Source organism: Chanodichthys erythropterus, chromosome 20, assembly GCF_024489055.1.
Source record: "Chanodichthys erythropterus isolate Z2021 chromosome 20, ASM2448905v1, whole genome shotgun sequence".
NCBI classification, from domain to species: Eukaryota; Metazoa; Chordata; class Actinopteri; order Cypriniformes; family Xenocyprididae; genus Chanodichthys; species Chanodichthys erythropterus.
Window position 1 is genome coordinate 13,708,481 of NC_090240.1, and position 23,894 is coordinate 13,732,374.

General features: G+C 38.5%; 2 protein-coding genes across 5 annotated transcripts in view; both read right to left on the bottom strand.

The window, feature by feature from the left end:
- Window positions 1-6,434, bottom strand: part of ndrg3b (ndrg family member 3b) — a 74,434-nt gene extending 68,000 nt beyond the window's left edge. The window contains exon 1 of one of the 2 annotated variants that reach the window (XM_067370427.1): window positions 6,310-6,434. The gene's annotated coding sequence lies outside the window, so the exon portion shown is untranslated. Of the gene's footprint in view, window positions 1-5,999; window positions 6,237-6,309 lie in introns of those variants that run through there. The other variant, XM_067370428.1, reaches the window with a different exon arrangement.
- A 740-nt stretch (window positions 6,435-7,174) lies between these two features.
- Window positions 7,175-23,894, bottom strand: part of phf20b (PHD finger protein 20, b) — a 28,812-nt gene continuing 12,092 nt past the window's right edge. The window contains exons 5-19 of one of the 3 annotated variants that reach the window (XM_067371182.1): window positions 22,109-22,185; window positions 21,540-22,020; window positions 20,907-21,008; window positions 19,846-19,977; window positions 19,134-19,193; window positions 18,799-19,047; window positions 17,321-17,491; window positions 17,112-17,207; window positions 15,889-16,020; window positions 15,446-15,624; window positions 12,085-12,184; window positions 11,700-11,895; window positions 11,207-11,615; window positions 8,974-9,193; window positions 7,175-8,846 (exon numbers count right to left, since the gene is read on the bottom strand). In XM_067371182.1, the coding sequence (XP_067227283.1) occupies window positions 8,701-8,846; window positions 8,974-9,193; window positions 11,207-11,615; window positions 11,700-11,895; window positions 12,085-12,184; window positions 15,446-15,624; window positions 15,889-16,020; window positions 17,112-17,207; window positions 17,321-17,491; window positions 18,799-19,047; window positions 19,134-19,193; window positions 19,846-19,977; window positions 20,907-21,008; window positions 21,540-22,020; window positions 22,109-22,185 (2,750 nt within the window). In that variant the 3' untranslated portion in view covers window positions 7,175-8,700. The remainder of the gene's footprint in view (window positions 8,847-8,973; window positions 9,194-11,206; window positions 11,616-11,699; window positions 11,896-12,084; window positions 12,185-15,445; window positions 15,625-15,888; window positions 16,021-17,111; window positions 17,208-17,320; window positions 17,492-18,798; window positions 19,048-19,133; window positions 19,194-19,845; window positions 19,978-20,906; window positions 21,009-21,539; window positions 22,021-22,108; window positions 22,186-23,894) is intronic. The other 2 variants (XM_067371183.1, XM_067371184.1) reach the window with 2 other exon arrangements.

Sequence of the window (23,894 nt, forward strand, 5' to 3'; positions counted from 1 at the left end):
CTACCTATCTGCAGTGTGGCCTTTCTGCAGTTATTTATATTGGCCTATATATTTTTAGGTTTATTAATCCAAAATTTTTTTATTCATTTACTTCTTTAACTTTGTTTGGTGTTCTGTAGTCGCTGTGAGTGTTTATCCACATTGCCTTTCATTTCAGTTTAAAAAGAGATAAAAAGTCATTGTCAGTTTCGTCTATCACCTGACAGGAAGTTTGGTCGCTTTATAAGAAAGTTGTTTCTCTGTGCCGTGTGTGAGAGAAAATAAAAAGTTGTCTTAAGGCCCGAGTATAGGCCTTACTTAATTTTCCGTGTCCAGCTCCATCTCGTGCACAGTTGAGCGTGCAAGCCTTTCAAAGTAGCCTATACTCCTTTGGCCATGATTTAAATGATGTACACTGTTACACTACCAACAACAACAAAACTTGTTGTTCTTTTGTAAAACAAAGAAAACAAACAAGATGCACTTTCTGCCATCTCAATCTCTGTGAACAACTTTCTGAAACGCGTCACAAAAATGAGCTGAAACTCAGCGTATGCCTCACAGAAATGAGAAATAATGCATGTCTATAGAAAACTTGAAAATGTCTATACTAATGTCTAACAATTCAAAAAACAAATATTTTCTTATGTAATCCATATAAAAATTAATTAATATCATAAACGTGTGAAGAGCCCTAAAAAAATCCATGTGCTGTCATCTCCTGTAGCCGTGGCAGTAAAACATCTCCACTGCAGGAGTGAAATTAGGCAGATAAAACAAGTCCTCCTGAGAAGCATCCTCAGGGGGACTCAGACATGGGCAGGCTCTTGAAAACACATCTTTGAAGGCACCATCCAGATGCGCTGGTATGTGGTATCAGCATGCATGCCAAATGCTTCTCCTGTGGCACCTGAAGTAACAGCTCACACTGATTTGGTACTGAAGGGTTCACGGTGATTGAATGCATCTATTTGAGAAAACCCACCTATTTCATGAGACAGACTGTGAAAAGTATGGCAGACTGATTGGTATAACAGACATTGAATACATATGGATATCAAACATGTTGTTTTTTCTTTTCTTTATAAATTATTGCAGAAAACCCCAAATCTCAAAGTGGTTCCTTGTTAAGTGGTTCCTTAACACTTTCACTTTAATTTTGTCATACACTGCAGTAGGGCTGGACGATTATGGCCTAAAATGAAAACCTCGATTAACTGAACATTTTACCTCGATTACGATTAATGAACGATTATTTTATTTTTTATTTATTTATTTATTTTTTGCCCTCATAGTTCACTGACAAGGTTTGTACTGTAAATATGATTGAAAGAGTGATCTGACATCATAGCTCACTATCAGCAGTTATTTTATCTATGGTTTGTTACATTTCTTGCAGGTTTCTGCTCGTTGTAAATCAGATAAAGATAAATTAGCACAGTAGCTACCAGAGTGATTGCGTGTGTGAATTAGTCATACCGTCTCTCTATTAATTGTGAAGCTGTGGGTTGTAAATAGTTCCTTCAAAAGTTGAAAAATATATGCTATAATATGTTTCGAGTTTCTAAGCTACTTTAAGTGATAAATCACACGACAGCGCTGACAACTAGTTTCTGTTCCTCTGTGCGCGCGATCTTTACGTTTTGCGCAGCTACTGTTTGTATGACTGTTCATGCCAAATTGCAGCTGCGCGAGCATGGTAGCTCGATATAATAATACACATCTGATCGTCTAAATTCGCTTGAATGTCCAAACCATAAAACAAATACAACTGACAAAGTTTAGTGAAGATGCAAAGGCTCACCGCTCGCGCGCCATCACTATGTGTTGAACCGTCGTTCACCTCCGTGTTTTGTTTTTATGCCACTGACTGGACGGGGCGGAGTCACGTGGCTACACACACGGTAATGTTTTTAAGCGGGAAGTATTAACAGGATTAAAAAAACGAAATAACCAACATGGGAAAATTACGTCGGTTAGAGGTTCTGAATTTTGGTTTCGATTATTTTTCGATTAATCGTCCAGCCCTACACTGCAGCATCACCTCTTTTCTCTCAGTTTCTGAAACAGCTCAAACAAGGATTCAGTCTCTTTTCCAAGAGCATACTTTGCTCTGATTGGTCAGATGGCTCAGTCTGTTGTGATTGGTCTACTCTGCTCTGATTGGTCAGATAGCTCAGTCCGTTGTAGGGTTGCCATGGTGAGGGAATTTTCCCACCAGTTAATCGACATGTGACAACACCAGTAATATTGGTATCATCAGGATGGGGGAGGGAGTGTTCCTTCTTTTCCACCCCGCTTTTTTGAAAGTGAAAGTAAAATGCGCAAGGCACGGGCATTCATAACGGTGCAGAGCAAGTATTTTCACTTAATTCCTATGGAAGTTGAGCTTCAATAGGAATTAACTGAAAACGCTCGGCATACACAACGGTTCGGTTTCCCGAACAACGATGTAGCTCGCTGCTGAACTACCATAGTACGTTGCATCGTTGAACAAATCAACTAGCTAGTCACGACTGTTTTCCGAAAACATATTGTCGCAAACTTGTCATTCAACCACATTGGTGAATGACGCCACGCAGGTGGTGGAGTAATAACTTCTTTAAATGAATCCGTTTGAGATCGAATTAATGCTAGAATTTCTGCTATAAATTACGGACATGGCATTAGAGGACTAGTTCTCATTTTCCTCAGTTATTTTGCTTTATTTCCAAAATCAATCTAATGCTTGTTCTTACGTACTAGAGAACGTACGCACATGCGCACTCTTCAAAAATGGTGCTTTAAATCTCTTTTAAACAAACTAAAATATATAAACGACATTTGTATATATTCGAAATAAACATTGTACTTAATGTCAGCTTGCTTATTATGCACAAGATAATGATTTATTAAGTCCACATGTCGTAAAAACAAGAAACTATGCTTCTAACTACAGCTCGAGAGCGGTCGTTCCAACCACACAAGTTTGCGATGCAGTTTGCGAATGATCGTTTGAACGATGGTTTTGGGAAACACCAAATCGTTGAACTGTAAGTAACGACGGAACTTGCGATGTTAGTTGGCTAACGATGCTTTTGGGAAACGCACTCCAGGTAAATTCAAGATTAGTTTGAGCAAACTCTGTTTTTTCGGGCTTATGAAGGTGGATTGGTTTTTGGCGGGGTTCATAGCTATGGTAACTTGCGCTACACGGCTAACCTGCTCCAGAGGAGGGTTTATTCTGGGTTAGAGATCACAAACCCAAACTCAACCAATCAGCTGTGAGTAAAGTGTATCTGATGCAATAAAGCCACTCCCCCTGTATCTCTCGCTCCAAATTAAATCAGTTTATAGTGAAAACATTTTAGAGACAAAATTACTCAACATTTGCTGTTAATTATTCATTATATTTATATTAAATAAATTAAAATTAGGAATAATTCATGACACATTCATATAATTAGGCCTATTATATTAACTGACAATATTAAACTTTGCTTTTAAATTAAATATAATACATGCATAATATATAAAGCTTTTAAACAGATTAAGCTTACATGTATTCTTTTGAGCTCTTTGTGAAACTATATTACTTTTTTTTTTAATTTATTATTTTCTTTCAGCTGCCTTCTCAAACTTTCACTGCATCAGTGTTTATTCCTGCTTTGTAAATGTGTTTAATTTCATATTTTTCATAATGATCTCTTAACCTTCAGAAGAGACATGAATTGCACGGCTCTCTCGAATCAAACTGATGTTCTTCTTGTTCCGTGTGATTGGCGGTTTGCCGCTTGTGTCACACTTTCAGGTGCAAAAGAAAACCTGCCCAATAATTCTGCACACCTGAATATAAGGCATTTTTTCATTTTCAGCCTTCATGGACATGATATACACAATATACTTTCTACAACTTTCTCCCATCTCCCGACTGCATCTCTGAAGCTCAGCCATAGCGGTCTTTGGGTTCTTCTTTACCTCTCTCACCAAGGCTTTTCTCCCCCAATAGCTCAGTTCGGTCAGACGGCCAGCTTTAGGAAGGGTTCTGGTTATCCCAAATGTCTTCCATTTAGGGATTATGGAGGCCGCTGTGCTTTTAGGAACCTTAAGTGCAGGAGAAATGTTTTTGTAACCTTGGCCAGATCTGTGCCTTGCCACAATTCTGTCTCTGAGCTCTTCAGGCAGTTCCTTTGACCTCATGATTCTCATTTGCTCTGACATGCACTGTGAGCTGTAAGGTCTTATATAGACAGGTGTGTGGCTTTCCTAATCAAGTCCGAATCAGTATAATCAAACACAGCTGGACTCAAATGAAGGTGTAGAACCATCTCAAGGATGATCAGAAGAAATGGACAGCACCTGAGTTAAATATATGAGTGTCACAACAAAGGGTCTGAATACTAAGGACCATGTGATATTTCAGTTTTTCTTTTTTAATAAATCTGCAAAAATGTCAACAATTCTGTGTTTTTCTGTCAATATGAGGTGCTGTGTGTACATTAATGAGGAAAAAAAATGAACTTAAATGATTTTAGCAAATGGCTGCAATATAACAAAGAGTGAAAAATTTAAAGGGGTCTGAATACTTTCCGTACCCACTGTATATTACTTATAAATGATTAAATACATTATAATAGTAGTTATTAAGATTGATGTGTTTTGGAATTGGTAAAATGTGCTTAGAAAGAAAAAATATGATCAGAAAAAAATTGCCTAATAATTCTGCACACAGTGTATATTATTAATCCATTACACACAAGCAATTTTAGTGTAACAGTTATTATTAAGCTTTTAGTTTTAATGAATATTACAGATCATATGTAATATAAATAAGCTGTAAATACACTTTAAATATGATGTGACTTTTGAGTCTCTTTTGCTATAGATTATCAACTATATAAACTAGAGCAAGGAAATTTCTTTTATCTGTCCTCTTTCATGGACAGTTATTTCAGCGTAAATGAGTTTAAATACTTAATTTTAAATCTTTTAACCTTCAGCAAAAGAGTTTTGAATCACGCCGACTCTCTCGTGAGAAGTGAATCACAGTTTATTATTACGATGTGATTGGCTGTTCACCACTGATGTCACGCATTCATGTGCACGCACTCCACAAACTCAGGATCAAAGCCTGAGTTGACAGAGAAAGTTGATGTTAAGCATCATGGTACCAACAAATCTGGATTGGAGTGGTTTGGTTTTGTCAACTCAAAACTAATCCTATGAGTTTGTTCAACTAGCTTCATGCAACAGGCCACAGATGGCCCAGTTTATTGTGACTGGTCTACTCTGATCGGTCAGATGGCTCAGTCTGTTGTAATTGTTCTACACCAAGTGTTGGAAACGAATGTAAGCTGAAAATGTAACTTGGGGGTCTATGTCTCAAAAATGGGACATAAGAGGTTTAATATATCATATAACTGCTAGTCTATAGGTAGTGCCCTTCTGTTGGCAAGAGAATGTAGCTCGGGCACACGGCCTATAGATTTTTTTTTGGCCCACTTGTCAGTGACCAGCCCTGCACTAGAGCATCTGGACTCATGTCACTAATCAGATAGCTTTGCTGTTGCTGTGTTGTTTCTCTTGCAGTATTTTGGGTAACTGGGTTAGCAGCCCTTTTATAAAACACAGGCAGAGAGATGCCCCAACTGCAATACAATGTTTACCAATTTACAACTGATCCGAGGGCTTAAGTTGTATTAAGGACACACTTAATTTGAGACAGACAGACTATTACAGGATGACGCACACTGACAGACTTCACCAACAACAATAACGGAGTTTCGACTCCATTTTTTTTTTACACTCTCTGCTTCTAAAACATGTTTTTTCATCAACAAACACATACATATCGTACAGTCTCCCTCCATGAAGAGACTAAAGTCCAAATGGCTTTGATCCTGGATCATGGAAGTGCTCGGTAGAAGTTAAACTCGTGCTGAACACGTTCAAACAAACAAAACAAAACACTAAATCAACAGAACACTCAAATCACACATCAAATACACCCGGTTTAATCGGATTTTACGACAAATACGTACTTGGTAGATATGACAGGACTAGCTGGCGTCAGTTATCAGTCTTCTACTCATCCAGGCTTCAAGCAGTAACGAGGAAAGAGGCGACAATGCTACTGTTACCTTCCACCATATCTATATTACTAACAAAATAGCTCTATTTTTAAGTATTATAGACGGAGCTTCCGTCAGTAAAGCCGTTATGTCTCATTCTTTCGCTGTCTCGCGCTAGCCTGCTGTTAGCTCGCGTGCAGCACACACCGCTCGCGCATGAACTGACTTTATGATAACCATTTCTGTCAGGACTTAAAAATGAAAAGATGTCACTGCTCACCGTTCACGAAGATCAAAATGTGCTGGAGAGGAACTGAACGCGTCCGGGGGGGAAGTCTCTGGAGTGTGTGTGAGTGAGGCGGTGATCTAGTTGCTTCTTCGCGCGACGGAGGAGGAGCTCACGAGAGCTGACAAACACTGAAGTCAAGCACGCGCAGCCTCTGGACAGGTGTCGTTATAACCTCAACAAACGAAGTTTAACGTTACATGTAACTTATTTTATTTTAATACAATAGCGTATTGTTAAAACATTAAATACATTATTATTAATATTATACCACGCAGCAGTAATTATGATAAACTTCCAACATAATAAAAGCCTGGTTTCACAGACAGGTCTTAGATTAAGCCAGGATTAGGCCTTAGTTAAATTAAGACATTTAAGTAACTTTTTAAACTGATATATTTCAACATATGTCAGTGCAGTTCTTAGCTCAAACCGGCTCAAACATGCTTTTTAGTCTGGGACTAGGTTTAGGACTTGTCTGTGAAACTGGGAAAAAAAAAAGTTATATTTAAGTAATCGACCAATTGAAGTGCAAAATCATTATAAAATAAATAATTATTTAAATATATACCAGAATATTTAACATTGGCTAGATGTTATTAAATTTAACCACACATTTCTTTATATATAGAATAAAAAAAAGAAGAAGCTTGATTTGTAACAATTATGTAGATTTAGGGTTTAAAATAATTAACGTTCACTTAAACATCAAGTTTACATTATTTATGTGCTGATTATAATTCTGTTAGTCCACTACTTTGCAATAAAACAACATTTAAGAAATATTACCACAATCTTCCCAAAATTTTAAGCAAAGTGAAAACAAACAACTTTTTTAAATTTAAATGTTTGCATTTATTTTCTGGCATTTTGATTATGTGTCAATATTTCTCAGAACTTATAGATTCCCAGGGGACCCCAATGCAAAAAGATGCGAACAATGGAAAAATTAAACATCAAAAAAAAAAAAAAAAAAAAGACTGCAATACTTAATTTCCAGTGACTGGAAAGCAACAGGGCAGATATAAAAATACAATAGACAATACTGAGGAGCAGTCAATGGACTGCTCACTAGCTGTACAGAGGAAGTTATGAACAAACAAAAACACAAACCCTTCAAATACCCGTCGGCAGGATTTTATAAATTCACAGATTTATAACAAATGTAGTTTGCGTATTTGAGGGTGAATGACACTTGAATTGGCCTGAAATAAGATATCAGGCAATTTTTTTTAATTATTATTTTTAACAGTAATAGTCTAGAGGGGATAAAAAAAAAAAAACTAACACCAAAGGGCGAGAACACTAAAAAGACCCCAGCTTTTCTCTCGTTCTCTCTCAATACTCAAGACTTGCACTGTATAAAAGAAAACCAATGGACAGAAGTAAAAAGGTGGAAGAATCAATAACTTAAAATTCACAATTACAATAACTTAAAGGCATCTAATGTCTTAATCAAAAAAATAATCTTGTAGACTTGAAAGCAACAAAATAATAACTAAATAGCAACAGTTCAGAATCATGGGGGGGGGGGGGATACAAATAAAGAAAAATATACATACAAAAATGCAGTATGCAAGAGAACAACATTCTGTGCTTGTTTAATGTACCAGCGGAAACCAAGCCCACTGATTTTAAATGCAAGCAACATCAATTGTGTCATAAATGAGAAGGTTATAGGCAGAAAGCCCACAACTACAGTATTCACAACAGATCAAAGATTACAGAAGTCTTTAATGTAGATACAACAGTTTAGATCAGAAATTAAAAAAAAGAACATGAATAAGCAATTGGTTGGGTTATTTACAAGATTACTGGACTTTTAAGTACAAATATAGAAGTAAAATGCAAGTATTTTCAGATTAAAATATATTTTCATATTGTTATAGTCATATTTAACATTTTTCTTTAACTACAGCAAAATACCATTCGAGTCCTTAAGCTCTTTACCCAGAGTAAAGACGTGCTGAAAGAGTCCAAAATGACCACTTATGAATTAACACAAAATTATTATTTAGCATGTCAAGGATACAGAGGAAATTACATAATAATAAAAAAACCTAAGTCTATGACAGACAGCTAAGTGCTACAATGAAGCATTAAATTCCACAAATACAAAAAATAAAAACAGAATAAACAAAAACTGTTGTTTGCATCAGATATCGTTAGCCTCGATTTTCATCAGTCTTTTCTAACCGGTGACCACTGTTAAACTGCTGACCAAACCAGTCACTCCAACATGCATGTGCCACAGAAACTGTCACATCAATATTAGCTTGATTAATTTAGGCACACGTAATCATTTAAGCAGTTTCTTGCCAGACTTTAAGGGACTCCATTGTGCATTCAATTGAGTTTGAGCTGTTTGTATGTTCTCTGGCGCCCTCAAGAGGATGAGGAGCAGAGTGCGATCTGCTGGACTGTTCCCAGGTCAGTCAGGAGTTGTCTGATGCGATGTTTCAGCTGAGGGAGGCGCGCCAGCGGATCCGGAGGTTCCAGCTCACCTGTGTAGTCTAGCCAACTCTCCAGCACTGCATAGTGATTTCAACATGTTAATATGAACAAAGTAACAACTACATCTGTAATTATATTTATTGTTTAAATACTGTATTTAAAAAAATATGTTTTTTTTTTTATATATATCTTAAAGAGTCTCACCATCTAGTTCTCTCTCAATAAGGTCCATTCTGTGTGTCACTTCATCCTGCACTGCTTCAATGTGCTCCAGCAGGTTCAGTTGCCACTGCTGGTGCAGCACAAGATCAGGGTCAGGCTTCGGGTCAGGGGTCACAGGGTCAGGCTCCTCTTCCTTGATTTCCACCACACAACTCTTTTCCTGCTCAGCGGAAACCAGACGTTTCATACGGCACTCCAGCTCCTGAAAACAGAAACTAATGAGTCGCATCTTTGGTGTGTACTGGTACTCTCGCATTATTAGCAATGTGAAATTGATGAGAAGTTTGGTCATCCTAGCATTCCAAATCTTTTTAAGCAAATCAAATTAGTTTACGGTTTATGCACTGCACAGCAAAAAAAAACAACAAAAAACATGAAATCCAGTTATGATCTTCTAGTGTGTGCAATTGTGAGACATGCTGTGACTATTTGCAGATACTACAACAGAATTTGAACTGGTTTGACAACAGACTTCAAATTGTTTTAAAAACAAACTGATTTGACAACAGATTATCAACTGGTTTGAAAACAGATCTTAAATTGGTTTGAAAATAGATCTCAAACTGGTTTGAAAACAGATCTTAAATTGTTTTAAAAACATATCAAACTGGTTTGGCAACAGATTATCAACTGGTTTGATAACAGACATCAAATTGGTTTGAAAATAGATCTCAAACTGGTTTGAAAACAGATCTTAAATTGTTTTAAAAACAAACTGATTTGACAACAGATTATCAACTGATTTGACAACAGATTATCAACTGGTTTGATTACAGACATCAAATTGGTTTGAAAACAGATCTTAAATTGTTTTAAAAACAAACTGATTTGACAACAGATTATCAACTGGTTTGAAAACAGATCTTAAATTGGTTTGAAAATAGATCTCAAACTGGTTTGAAAACAGATCTTAAATTGTTTTAAAAACATATCAAACTGGTTTGGCAACAGATTATCAACTGGTTTGATAACAGACATCAAATTGGTTTGAAAATAGATCTCAAACTGGTTTGAAAACAGATCTTAAATTGTTTTAAAAACAAACTGATTTGACAACAGATTATCAACTGATTTGACAACAGATTATCAACTGGTTTGATTACAGACATCAAATTGGTTTGAAAACAGATCTTAAATTGTTTTAAAAACAAACTGATTTGACAACAGATTATCAACTGGTTTGAAAACAGATCTTAAATTGGTTTGAAAATAGATCTCAAACTGGTTTGAAAACAGATCTTAAATTGTTTTAAAAACATATCAAACTGGTTTGGCAACAGATTATCAACTGGTTTGATAACAGACATCAAATTGGTTTGAAAATAGATCTCAAACTGGTTTGAAAACAGATCTTAAATTGTTTTAAAAACAAACTGATTTGACAACAGATTATCAACTGATTTGACAACAGATTATCAACTGGTTTGATTACAGACATCAAATTGGTTTGAAAACAGATCTTAAATTGTTTTAAAAACAAACTGATTTGACAACAGATTATCAACTGGTTTGAAAACAGATCTTAAATTGGTTTGAAAATAGATCTCAAACTGGTTTGAAAACAGATCTTAAATTGTTTTAAAAACATATCAAACTGGTTTGGCAACAGATTATCAACTGGTTTGATAACAGACATCAAATTGGTTTGAAAATAGATCTCAAACTGGTTTGAAAACAGATCTTAAATTGTTTTAAAAACAAACTGATTTGACAACAGATTATCAACTGATTTGACAACAGATTATCAACTGGTTTGATTACAGACATCAAATTGGTTTGAAAACAGATCTTAAATTGTTTTAAAAACAAACTGATTTGACAACAGATTATCAACTGGTTTGAAAACAGATCTCAAACTGGTTTGAAAACAGACTTTGAACTGATTTGATAACAGACATCAAATTGGTTTGAACACCAATGTCAAACATGTTTGAAAACATCTATCTCAGACTGGTTTAAAAACAGATGTGCCATGTGCCAGCAAGAAATATTTCGCTGCTATGTGCACACATTTTTCTGTGAACAACTTTCAGGATCGTAGCTACAGTCGGCAGTAAAATGATCTTGTAATTGATGCACCTAATCTGTGATAAGTTGTGTTCAATGTGCACTAACAAACAAAGAAAATACAAAGTCTTCAAATGTGCACTGGCGAAAAGCTATTGTCTTGCAGTGTGCACTTGGCCGAAAAGGTAACAAGTTTCAGGTAACTTACCTTACTAAAAGAGCGGTCAGCCAGCTGAAGCTTGTGCTGGTCGTGGTCCAGGGGCATGCTGTACCTCTGCTCGGCCATCTCTAATAGGTCCTCAGTGCTCCTAAGACTGTCCTCCAGCTCAGAACCGCCCCGCGTCTCTACCACAAGTCTTCTCTCCACCGCTGGGTAGTACGTACGGGGCTTTTGGTAGCAGTGCTCGCTGCTAATGTAAGAGTCCTGGAAAGAGCAATGTGTCTCCACAGGTGATGGGACTTCGCTTTTCAACGTCTCAAATTCGTTCACTCCCATTTCAGGGGGTGAGGGGGGGAAGGGAGTAGCTATGCCAGAATCACCTGCCGCCTTCCTCCGTAGGCCGTCTACAGGTTTCCAGGGCTGCCTCCAGAGCTTCAGGTCTGGATGGGCTTGTGCCCTAAAAAGGGGGCAGCTTTGATTTATAACTGAAACTTAACTCGCACATTTACTTAGTAGTTGTCACATCAAAAGCATTACTTACTGTAGGATGCTCATCTTGAGCTGCAGGCCATTCAGGACCTCAAACACACGGTGGACGTCCCCTAGAAGCTGATGGGCAGCTGTCACTTTCTTACTGTTCTGGTGGGAGTAGTTCTCCTCCAGGAAAGACAAGCCATACATGTGACCACTGGTCAGCCAGTCTTTATCATACCAGTACCTTTGACTCTGCCTCTGGGCTGCATAGAGACAACAGCACATTTAAACGTTAAGAAAAAGCCAGACTACAAAATGCATTGATGTGGTTGTCATATTTTGTTTGTAATTCTTGTCTTGTTTTTTAACACGCAGTCCAGATAGATGAATTTTAAAATGAAAGTTAATATACACTAAACTGAGATGGTTTTGGGGAAGTTCAAGTCTCTCACCTGGAGGGTCTCTGCAGATGTAACAGCTGTAGCTGTCTGGCACACTGTCCTCATACAGACCCATACACGTCCCATGCTGCCAGCACAAACACTCATCACACTGCAGAGAGCACAGGAAACATCCTTCAGTTTCTCAGACAATTACTGAACATGCATATGAATGTTTAAAAATCCTAATGCGTCACCAAATCAAATCATTCATAATACAATTCAAGTAATTGTGCCAGTGTTTAATTGGTTTAAATTCCTTGCTCTGATTGTTTTTTCATACTATATCTGGAAGTATGTCAGATATACTCATATATTATATTTTTAAAGCTGATTTTTAATTAATATATAATAATTTTGCATATAATTTATATTTGTAAAAAATACATAATCAACTATAAATAAGTTATTTATTATGATCAGGGTTTTTCCCGGCATTGAAAATATTGTGGAGGCCGCCAAAATTAATCTTTGTCCTGTCTGTGAAGAGCATCAAAGGTTTCTATTTACAATCACAGACATATCTGTTGAGTGCGTGAATGCAATGTCCAATCAGATGTGTTTAAGTTAGAAGTCAGAATCCACTCAACAACAAAGAGTCTGTTCAGCATGAGTTCTGTATGCTCACAAATCTTTTCATTAGAACCAACAAAGTATAAATATGATGTCAATGAGAAATTTATTGCACAGAGTACACAGCTTCATTAAAGAGCGTAGCTTTGTGTTCCACGTGTTGAAATGCAAGTAATTGACAGCTTCAATTATTGTAATGGCAGCGATCTTTACTCGCTTTCTGTATTTAATATATATTTTCATGGTGCCAACAACAAATTGCAAAGTTCCTTAGATCAATCTCATTTAAATGTGCGACTGAATCCGATTGAAAGTGATAACCATAGCAATGGATGCAACAAAATCTGATACTGTATGTCAAATGATTTGTGCATTAAAGTCCCTCTGTGGTGAAAATCAAGTTTTTAATGTTGTTTATATATATATATATATATATATATATATATATATATATATATATATATATATATATATATTTGGTGTTTTTAATATACTTTAAGACAAATTAATATGTCAACACCATTGCTGAGTATTTTCTCTTTAAAACTGCAGTAAAACAAAGACCCGTGGTTTGAAATCACTGGTGTCTCTGACATCACAATCTACCTTGTAACCAATCACGTACATGTGCCGGTGGGCTTTAGTATATCATTAACAGCAAACTAGCGGAGAAGTCTCGAGAGAAGCCAGGTTATCCCGGTATATTTTTCTGTTGATATTAAAAATCGGGTCGATTGATGTACATTATGACGTTGACTAATCATATTAAAGGTGCTCTAAGTGATGTCACGCGCTTTTAGGCCAAAACATTTTTTGTCACATACAGCAAACATCTCCTCACTATCACTGTAAAAAAACACAGTCTCTGTAGTCGCCACAAGCTCTGAAAACGGCAGCAAAAACAAACTGGTGCAGCCTGGACCACGAATCGTAATAAACATGCTCCAGCCAATAACCGACAAGAATGATTTTAAATGCGCGTTCATGACTGTTTCAGGAAGCACGGAGGGGAGGGGGATGAGGAGGAGGAGGGAGGGTCTAACTAGCCTCTGTTTTGTTTTACAACACTTCGAACGTCAACAGGAAGTTACTCCACCCAAGATCGCTTAGAGAACCTTTAATTACCATTATGTGTCCCGTGTTGTAAAGAGCGATAACAGCGTTTACCTCAGTAAGTTGACGCTTTGAAGTTGCTCGTTTACAAGGCATGATATCTCTCGAGGAAAAAAAAATCTTGTGCTCGAATCTCACTGTAGTAACTCATTTTCTCATGGGCGGCAAAGCAGAGAAAGGGGAGGTAACCTTTCCCCTTATGACGACATATGGGGAAGATTCCAGATTGGGCCGTCTGAGCTTTCATTTTCTCACAGGTGAAGCAGGATACCCAGGGCTCGGTTTACACCCATCGACCATATGCAGGCTAGGGGAACTCATATTAATGTTAAAAAGCGAGACCTTTAATAATGACAGCAGGTAAATTTAGATGCTGAACCTTTATGACTGACTGCGTCGATCCATTAATTCGAGCCTTGTCTTTCTCAACTGTACCTTCACTTAAAAGATTAGTCCACTTTTAAATAAATTTTCCTAATAATTTACTCACCCCCATGTCATTCAAGATGTCCATGTCTTTCTTTCTTCAGTCGAAAAGTAATTAAGGTTTTTGATGAAAACATTCCAGGATTATTCTCCTTATAGTGGACTTCAATGGGCACCAAACAGTTGAAGGTCATAATTACAGTTTCAGTGCAGCTTCAAATTGTTCAACACGATCCCAGATGAGAAATAAGGGTCTTATCTAGTGAAACCATCGCTCATTTTCTGAATTTTTTTTTTTGAAAATTTTAACCATAAACGCTCATCTTGAACTAGCTCTCTTCTTCTTCTCTATTTGAATTCCAGCAGTGTTGACACTGTTAAGTATATAACTGCCCTCCACAGGTCAAAGTTTGAACTAATTGTTATATACTATTGAACTAGCATATTGCATATAAAAATTAGTTCAAACTTTGACCTGTGGAGGGCAGTAATACACTTAGAAGTGTCTACACTGCTGGAATTCAAATAGAGAAGAAGGAGAGAGCTATTTCAAGATGAGCATTTATTGTTAATCCTTATATAATTAATTAATTAATTTATTTTTTTAAGAAAAGGAACGATGGTTTCTCTAGATAAGACCCTTATTTCTCGTCTGGGATCATGTAGAACGCTTTAAAGCTGCACTAAAACTGTAGTTTTGACCTTCAACCATCTGGAGTCCATTGAAGTCCACTATATGGAGAAAAATCCTGGAATGTTTTCATCAAAAACCTTAATTTCTTTTCGAATGAAGAAAGAAAGACATGAACATCTTTGATGACATGGGGGTGAGTAAATTATCAGGAAATTTTAATTGTAACAACTGATAATTGCGTTTCTCAGACATGCACTTAAACGGTTTAAAACCACTTGTTTTAAAACCGCAATGCTTAAAAACTCATACGAAGTATAATCTTTCAACCGGCTAATCGTGTCTACCAGTATATCGCTCACCCCTACTTATTGTGCTTAATACACTTTAACATCGAGCACGCCTCTAATGCCTGATCACCTTCTGAGAGAGGCAGGTTTCTCAGAAGAAACTCTTTTAAAATCAAATCGTTCCACTCTTTATTTTCACAGTCACACATTTCATCACTCTGAAGTGTCAATAGTGCAATATATTTGCATAGTACGATATAGCAAAATCTCTTACTACAGACATTTTATCGTGGTAACGATATATGTCGTACAGCCCTAGTTTCAGAGGGTGGTAGTTCACCTGGATCATGAAGTCGTTCTCCTCCTGCACTTCACAAATACAGCGTACAATCTCAGAGCCGTGAGAGACCGTTTCCACACCCTGCTCCGAGAGGGGCATGTTTAGATCCAGCTCAGCATCAGACTCGTCCTCACTCCATACAGGACTGTCTGAAGACAAATCACTGCTGCTGTCTTCACCTGGTGGAAACAAGAAGGACCACACATTTAAGCTAAAGATTTTCTCTCCATTTTTATAATACAGTCATCCATGCAAGATAATCAGCTACTCTAATCACACATGCACACGCACGTTAAATACAAGTCTACAGAGATAAATCTACAGAGCGGCAGTGACTAAACACAACTGATAAGCTAGTCAGGACACTGAAAGACAACAAGGCAGGAGAAGAACACAAAGCAGGCAGCTGTGAGTTCGGAGGACCTGCGTTCTCTGGTACCCACCCTGGCTGAGCATCTTTTCGGGGCAGAGTCCCGTGTAGGATCGGTGTGTGAGGGAGAGGGGCAATTTGTGGGCCGAATTCAGATTGCAGGGGAAAGGCTTTAGGCCAATGCTCTCCTCAGTGCTGTAACAGTCTGTCAGAGGAGGAAGAGCAGACGCCACACAGGGTTAAACACAGACCGAGCAGTTCCTCACCGACGAGGCGGCTTGTAGATCTGATTCAGTGAGTTCTTGAAGCTGTCAAGAGGGACTGGCAACTGAAACGTTTATTTTGTGGGTGGCTGTGCACTTTCAGAGTCTATTAATAACTCAAGACGAACGAAAGCGCAGATACAAAACGATTGAGAATTTCCGTATTCAAAATGTAGTAATAAGTAAATTAAGTTAATAATGGATAAAATGAGTGTTCATTTAATTTAAAAAGACATTATGTATATTATCTTACATTTACTTTGAGTGGCGCACGGGAGAGGGAGCGGCTCTTAAAACGGCAATAAAATGTTTAACTTAAATGACAAATGGACAGAAAAGCATTTGAAAAAAAACTGGCAAATATTTGTTAAAACGCTATTTAAAATTATTTATTATTTTATTTAACTACATTTTAAAACATTAATTAATTAAACATTTAATTTGTCCATTTAAAAAAGGATTTATTTCCATTTATATTTTTTTTAATTATTAAAATTAAAGTAATTATAAAATTAAAATGCAAAAGATAGCCTTTTAAGGATTTATACATTTATTTATGATGCAGAAGGTTTTTCTACCTTATATGAGGCATTTAAAATTAAAAGCATGTGTCTTTATCTTGATAAACAGGGCTCTCCTTTTGTACGCAAATATCTCAAGAGATGTGAATTTGCTGAGAACGTCATCAACTGAGAATCAAACATGGAAGCAACACTAAATTTAATGACTCTGCATCAATCTAACATTACAGGAATATATTTTATAAAATAACATTAATTTAAAAAAGCCGCATGATTTTTAAATATACAACTTGTATAGATTATGTATAGTTTATTATGCACTCAATACAGAAACCCTAGAACGTGACATCATATCCAGTTGCTTAAATATATAGCGGGGTCCAAAATAATTTTACATACTTAGTTTAGTGTAACTGCCCATTTAGAGAAAAGTTGTAGCTATAGCAGACAAACAGAGGGGACAGCAGAGAGCAAAAGAAAGAGCCACCGCTGCACTAAAACTGCCGTCTCACCTGACTTAGACTTCCTTTTCTTCTTCTTTTTCTTCAGTTTGATGCGGAAGAAATCCCTCTGCCGCTTCTCCCTCAGCCTTTCCCGTTCTTTCACCCCTTCAGATGAGAAAAATCAATCTCTCTTACTGTCATGGCCTGGTTGTGGTAATATGCAGAGGAATCGGCGTGAGCGTGTTCACAGAAATAGATGGAATGATGCTCTCCGATACCTGTTTCCTTGGCAACCCAGTCTCTGTCGTCATGCAGCGAGCGGTTGAAGTGTTGGTTCTCTTTGCTCCTCTCTGCGCCTAGTGTGGCCGAGCGCTGCCGGTGCATGCTGCCGACAGCAGGGGGCGACAGAGTGTGACCTGACTTACTGTCACTCAGCGGAGAGGGAGTATCTGCGGGATATTTAAAGGGTAGCTATTATGCTTTTTGACTTGACCTTTCCTTTAGTGTGTAATATAGCTGTTTGTGCATGTAAACAATCTGCAAAGTTACAAAGCATAAAGTCCACGCCAATGGGAGTGAATCTCTCTCAAAAAACACTTGCCTGAAACGCCTTGTTTGTTGTCCTGCTATTATTTCTGTTACTTAGCTAAATCACCATATGACATAGTGCCTTCTTGAAGAGATGCCATTTTATTTTTCATTGAAAGGACTTCCAATACGGACACCATAGTTTCCACAGATGTTTACAGCTGCTCATTAAACCTTGGTGCTGCAGCAAAGTGCAATATGAGAAATATGTTTGTTTTTTACTTTAAAGGATTAGTTCAGTCCAGAATTAAAATTTCCTGATAATTTACTCACCACCATGTCATCCAAGATATTCATGTCTTTCTTTCTTCAGTCGAAAAGAAATGAAGGTTTTTGAGGAAAACATTTTTCTCCATATAGTGGACTTCAGTGGGATTCAATGGGTTGAAGGTCCAAATGTCAGTTTCAGTGCAGCTTCAAAGAGCTCTACATGATCCCAGATGAGGGATTATAGTCTTATCTAGTGACATGATCTGTAATTTTCTAAAAAAATAAATAAAAATGTATATATTTTTTAACGACACTAGCTCTGCGTTGCGCGTCCACGACTTCATGCAATACTTAATCACGTTGGAAAATGTAACAACTCCATCTCATTTTGTCATTACCTTTTTTTTTTTTTTTTGTAAAAGGCGTGACTTAGTCTTTGCGTCATGTGTGACCTTTCCAACGTGATTGTGTAACGCGTGAAATCACGGATGTGCATCATTTTTTAGTTATTTTAGAAAATTACCAATTCTTTCACCAGATAAGACCCTTATTCCTCGTCTGGGATCAAGTAGAGCTCTTTAAAGCTGCACTGAAACTGACATTTGGACCTTCAACTCGTTAGTCCCCATTGAAGTCCACTATGTGGAGAATAATCCTGGAATGTTTTCCCTCAAAAACCTTAATTTCTTTTCAACTGAAGAAAGAAAGACATGAACATCTTGGATGACATGGGGGTGAGTAAATTATCAGGAAATTTTAATTCTGAAGTGAACTAATCCTTTAAATCATGTAAATGTATTCTAGCATACCCCAAAATTAAAATTATAAGCTCGTAAATGAGCATAATTTATGCTTTAAAAATATTACGAGGCTAAACGCATACACAAATCTGAACAAATCAACCAAAACAAAAAACATTCGCCCACACAAACAGCGAATAGACAAAGTGTGCACTGACTGTGAGAAGCCGAGACGGTGCGGCGCCTGCGAGGGGTCTCCTGGCTGTGGTTCTGTTTGTCTGTGGTGCGTGTCTGGACGCAGCGAGGGGGGCTTGGGTCGCTCTGTGCGTGATAGTACTTCATGTGGTAGTGCAGCAGAGACGCCTTGCGGAAAGACTTGAGGCAGCCTGCGATCTTGCATTTGAATAGGTTATGGTCCAGTTCAATGGACAGGATAGGAGGAGGTTGGTTTTTGATGACCCTGTACACTGAGGGAGGAAAAGGGGGTCACATAACAGCAGGTTTTTATATTGGACTGGTGAGAGAGAGTGAAACTGAGGGTTTGTGTACTCACATGGTTCTCTGCTGTACTTGTTTGTGGTTGGAAGGTGGACTTGCCGTTTGAGTGCTGCAGCTGAGAAAGCAATGTGTCAGTTAGCACATCATATCTCCATACATATTTAATTAACAACATTTGTACATATTCTGAAGAAAAAGTGAGAGGAATCTGCTTGTGCAAAATTCACTCCTACAATAGCAGGGTGTTTTTTTTTATTTTTTGTTTTTTACAACCAATACACTCTACCATTTAAATGTTTGGGGTCAGTAAGATTTTATTATTTTTGAAAGAAATTATTTGTTTTATTCAGCAAGGATGTATTAAATTGAACAAGTGGCAGTAAAGACATTTATAAAGTTTTAACCTTCGTGAGCAGAAGAGACTTCTCATTATAAGAATTATTATTATTTTTGTAATGTTTAGGTGTCCAATACTTGATATTCAGAAGTGATATTTAATTATTTATTAGAATGTTTTTTAACTACACCAATAAAACGGTTTTATGACTTTTTACAGTAATTATAAATATATATATATATATATATATATATATATAAATATTTATGATAACTAAGCAACACCAAAAGATTTATAAGACTTTTAGTATATTGTGTTGTGTATTGTGTAGTTGCTAGTCGGTTTCTATGTTCAAATCCCTCACACTCAGTATGAGAAAGCAATAATGATGCAGTCTGATTATCAAACTGAAACACAGAAGGATGTATACCAAGATCACGTGCAGATCCTGCCTCTTCGGTGGGTGCTGCATTTCCTGCAGGAGTGGTTGGGTCATCCTTACTTTCTGAAGTCTCTGGGACTTCTGTTTTAACTGGTTTGATTTGAGATGGACTGTTTTTTTCTATGAGGGGATCAGAGACACAATGTGGTGTTAGATGGTTTAATTACTAACTAGTATAAAGAACAACAGTTAATACAGGGATAGGCGAAGTTTAGTCGGAGCAGAGTTTAGCTCCGACTCAAATGCCTGTAGCTTTAGTAATCCTCAAGACATTTATTAGCTTGTTTATGTGTGTTTGGTTAGGGCTGGAGCTAAACTCTGCATGACAGCGGCACTCCAGGACCGACATTGCCTATCCCTAAGCTAGAACAACAGGAATGAAGTATAGGGGCTTTCGCAGTGAGTAGTTATAGGAACTAGCCACCAGGGCGGTCTGCAGAGAACTAAATTTTTCCCAAGGGCCATTGTCCTGGTTGCACCGACACCAGAAGTAGGAACTCTGAAGTGACGTAAGCTGGCCGACAATGATGTCAGCAACTGGAGTATGGAGGATGCTGTAATCAGAGCTGTGTGTTTGAGGTGTCTTGTGGGATTCGTGATAACGGAGAAGAAATGTAGACGTATAAATTATGCGACTGAAAGAACAAAAAGGAGGGTTATGAGACTAAATCTCCTATGGCAACTTGCATAGCTAAATATCATCGAGCCTGAGAAAATAATGACACAGACAAAGGTGACAGGTAAATGCAGCTTTCTGTATATATTAGTTTGTGTAGTAAGTATATATAAACTGTGTGTTTACATGGCAGATTCCAGTGTTTCATACAGCATGCGTTCGGCCAATCAACATACGCCTATATCACTGGTAGTTCCTACTGTGCTGGGTTAGACTCTACTCTAACTCTAGAGTAGAGTCTACGCCCCCCCAAAGGCGTTCCAAGAACTAGCGGGTACGTCCAACAATAGTTGATAAAACCATTACTACAGTACTATAAAACCATTCCTCCGGTTCGAAAGCCCTTATGGTAAGAGACAGAGAGAGAACTAACCTGTGCTTGAATTGGCTCTGCTTCTTTTGGATGGTGGCATCTGTCCTGTTGATGCACGTCTCTTCCTCAGTTCTGGACCATTGGGCCTTTCCACATCTTTTGCTGTGAGAGACACAAGCCAAGAACTTGAATCATCAAGCCTGAGCCAAACACATGAGTAAATCACCCAACAATTACTTACTTACACTTGACATGGTTAAAAATGTATTACAATCAGTAATATTCCCTAAATGACTTCACTGAGTGACCATTTTGGTAATGCCAAGGGGCAGTTATTTTCTACTGCTTTTGTTGCTCAAATCACTGCTCCAGCTAATACACATGCATGTTCGAGAGTAAATAAATGCCAGTGTCTAGAGTAAATAAATGATGTCAATCAAAAAGGCAACCGTCTCTTTTAACTGAAAAGCAGGACTTCCTGTCCCACAAATGCCATATTGAGCATTACGATTTCTCCCATTCATTTTTATTTGAGTGGTATGTCTTCTCTCCTTATACGGTCTCTCTCTATTTGCTACTTTGCAAATGCTGTCCGTTGGCATGTGTGTGAGGCTGAATCTGGCTCTTGGAATTGAATCAATCAAATCAAATATTCAGATCTAACAACAGCATGTTCCTCCAAACCAAACTCACCATCTGCCATCCTACTCCGTGTCCTTCTGGGCAGACTGGGACTTTCATCTGACGCTTCTTCCTTCTCTTTCTTGTCCTCTTCAATCTTGTCAATGCCATTTTGAAGTTCTTTGGTCTCCTCCGGTCCTCCATTCATCTCTTTCTCTTCTGGTTTGTTTGCTCCTTCTCCATTCTCAAGCGTTTCTGTCTCGTCATCTTTGCTGGGCTCTTTTTCATTGTGCTCAGCAGATCTCAGCTCTGATTCATCAACTATCTTAGTTTCTGTGCTTTCGCTCTCTCCGCCATTCTGGAGAGCATTGTCCTCATCCATCACTGTCGTGTCTTCTTCGTCTCCTTCCGATCCGCTCTCTCCGTCCTGGTCAGAAGTGCTGTGTCTTGAGCCGTTACTTCTGCTGTTGTTATTGTTCTCTTTAGTCTTCCATTCTTTCCCGTTCTGATCCCCCCGCTTTCGAGCTTGCTGATTGGTCTTGCCATCAGAGCTCTGTAGAAAAAGACCAACTCATTAAAGTGGTTTCTTTCATGCATGGTCTAGTTTAATAATTATTAGAGCTGAGGGAGTCACTTCTCACCTCCTTGCGGAACGGCTTCACCTTAATCCCCTTCACTGTCTTTATGACTCCATCAAAAAACTTCACCGTGTAGAAACCTGAGACATCACAGAAGAACAGCCATATATAATGCCCAACACTTTCATAATCTTACACAATCATAATGTAATGCACAACACTTTTATAATCTAAAACTATCTGTGGTGAGGGGGGCATGGTAAAGCAAAGTCTGCAATGGGAGAGCGAGAGCGGTAAGAGGTAGGTCAAGTGCATGATGACTGTCACCAGTCTCTAATTCCAGTAGTTGGTGGAGAGACGGGATATAAGCAGCCAGCAGACCTAGCAATGGCAGAGAGACTAACCCCATGGATGCTATTGTTTTGATTTGCTTGTGTTTTGTGAATGCGCTGAAGAGCTGAAGACTTTTCTTCATCATTTTATTTGAACCGGTTTACACTGGTGCTGAAACCCAGGACCAAGAAGTCACTCGCCACCAAACACAACACCAAGCGCTTATGGACAACAGACTGGAACAGGAGGATCACTTATTAAGGTCCAGGCGCAGGAGGAGGACCAGCGGGTCATCCGGAGCTTGCTCAGCGGCCCAACAGCTGCGGGATGCTTTCTGCAAGTGGCTGATGGCCCAGACCCGCAACATCGAGGAAGTGATCGACCTGGTGGCACTGGAGCAGTTCATCGCTCAGCTGCCATGTAGGTTCAGTCACTGAACCAGGACATCCAGCTGGCAGACAATCACCTGGTGGCATGCCCCAGGGTTGGTGAGCCAGGGAGCAACGTGCCCCCTTGGGGAAACTCGGAGGCCAGGCTGCCTTGTCTCCGTGGTGGAGGCCAAGGTTTCAGACCTGGAACACAAGGGGGTGTGTCAGAAAGCACTGGAGCCTTAGCATCATATCCACCTCTCCCCTCTCTCTGTCAGTCTCTTGGCCATCTTTCTGTTGCCGAGGAAGTGGTAAGGATTCATTCGATTGGGTCTGCACTATTGACGGACAGTTGCTCCAGCCTCATCAGATGCTCTTCTTTCCCTATTTTTCCATAAGAGAGAGGTTGTATCAAGTGGCCCAAGATGACCAAAGAAGATCCAGCACAAGTACTAGTACTAAAAAATGTATTCCCATGGCAGGACACTTAGGGGAAGGGAAGACACTAGAACGTCTCATGGCCCAATTTTTTTTGGCCGGGCATTCAACGGCTGCCGGTGGTGCGTGGCTTGTTGTGAATGTCAGCTGATTAACCCACCGGACGTTTCAAAAGCACTATTGCACCCATTACCACTCATGTAGGACCCCTTCGAGAGAATTGGTATGGATCTGATCGGGCCATTATAAAGCTAAAAAAAAAGCGTGGCTATTTGAGCCATTGTTTTGCACTAGTTCTGGTGGACTATGCAACATGATATATGGAAGCGGTGCCATTACGCCATTATGCCATTATGTTTCCTATTATCTCCCGGGTGGGAATCCCCAAAGAGATTCTTGCTTATCATGGCATGGCGTTTATGTCATGTACATTAAGCGAATTGTGCGAACTTTTGGCCTTTAAATCGATTCACAACAGCATCTATCACCTACAAACGGACGGACTGGTGGAACAGTTTAATCACACATGGAAATCCAACCATTCAAGCTTCTCTATGAACGACAGCCCTGTGGGGTGCATTAGAGAGGCTTGGGAGGAGGATCCTTCAAACAGCCATAGTGAAATTGAGTATGTCCTGGACCTCCATGCAAAACTCTATATGTTGGGATGGCTCTCCGTGAAGAATTTGCTCCAGGCACAGGACAAACAA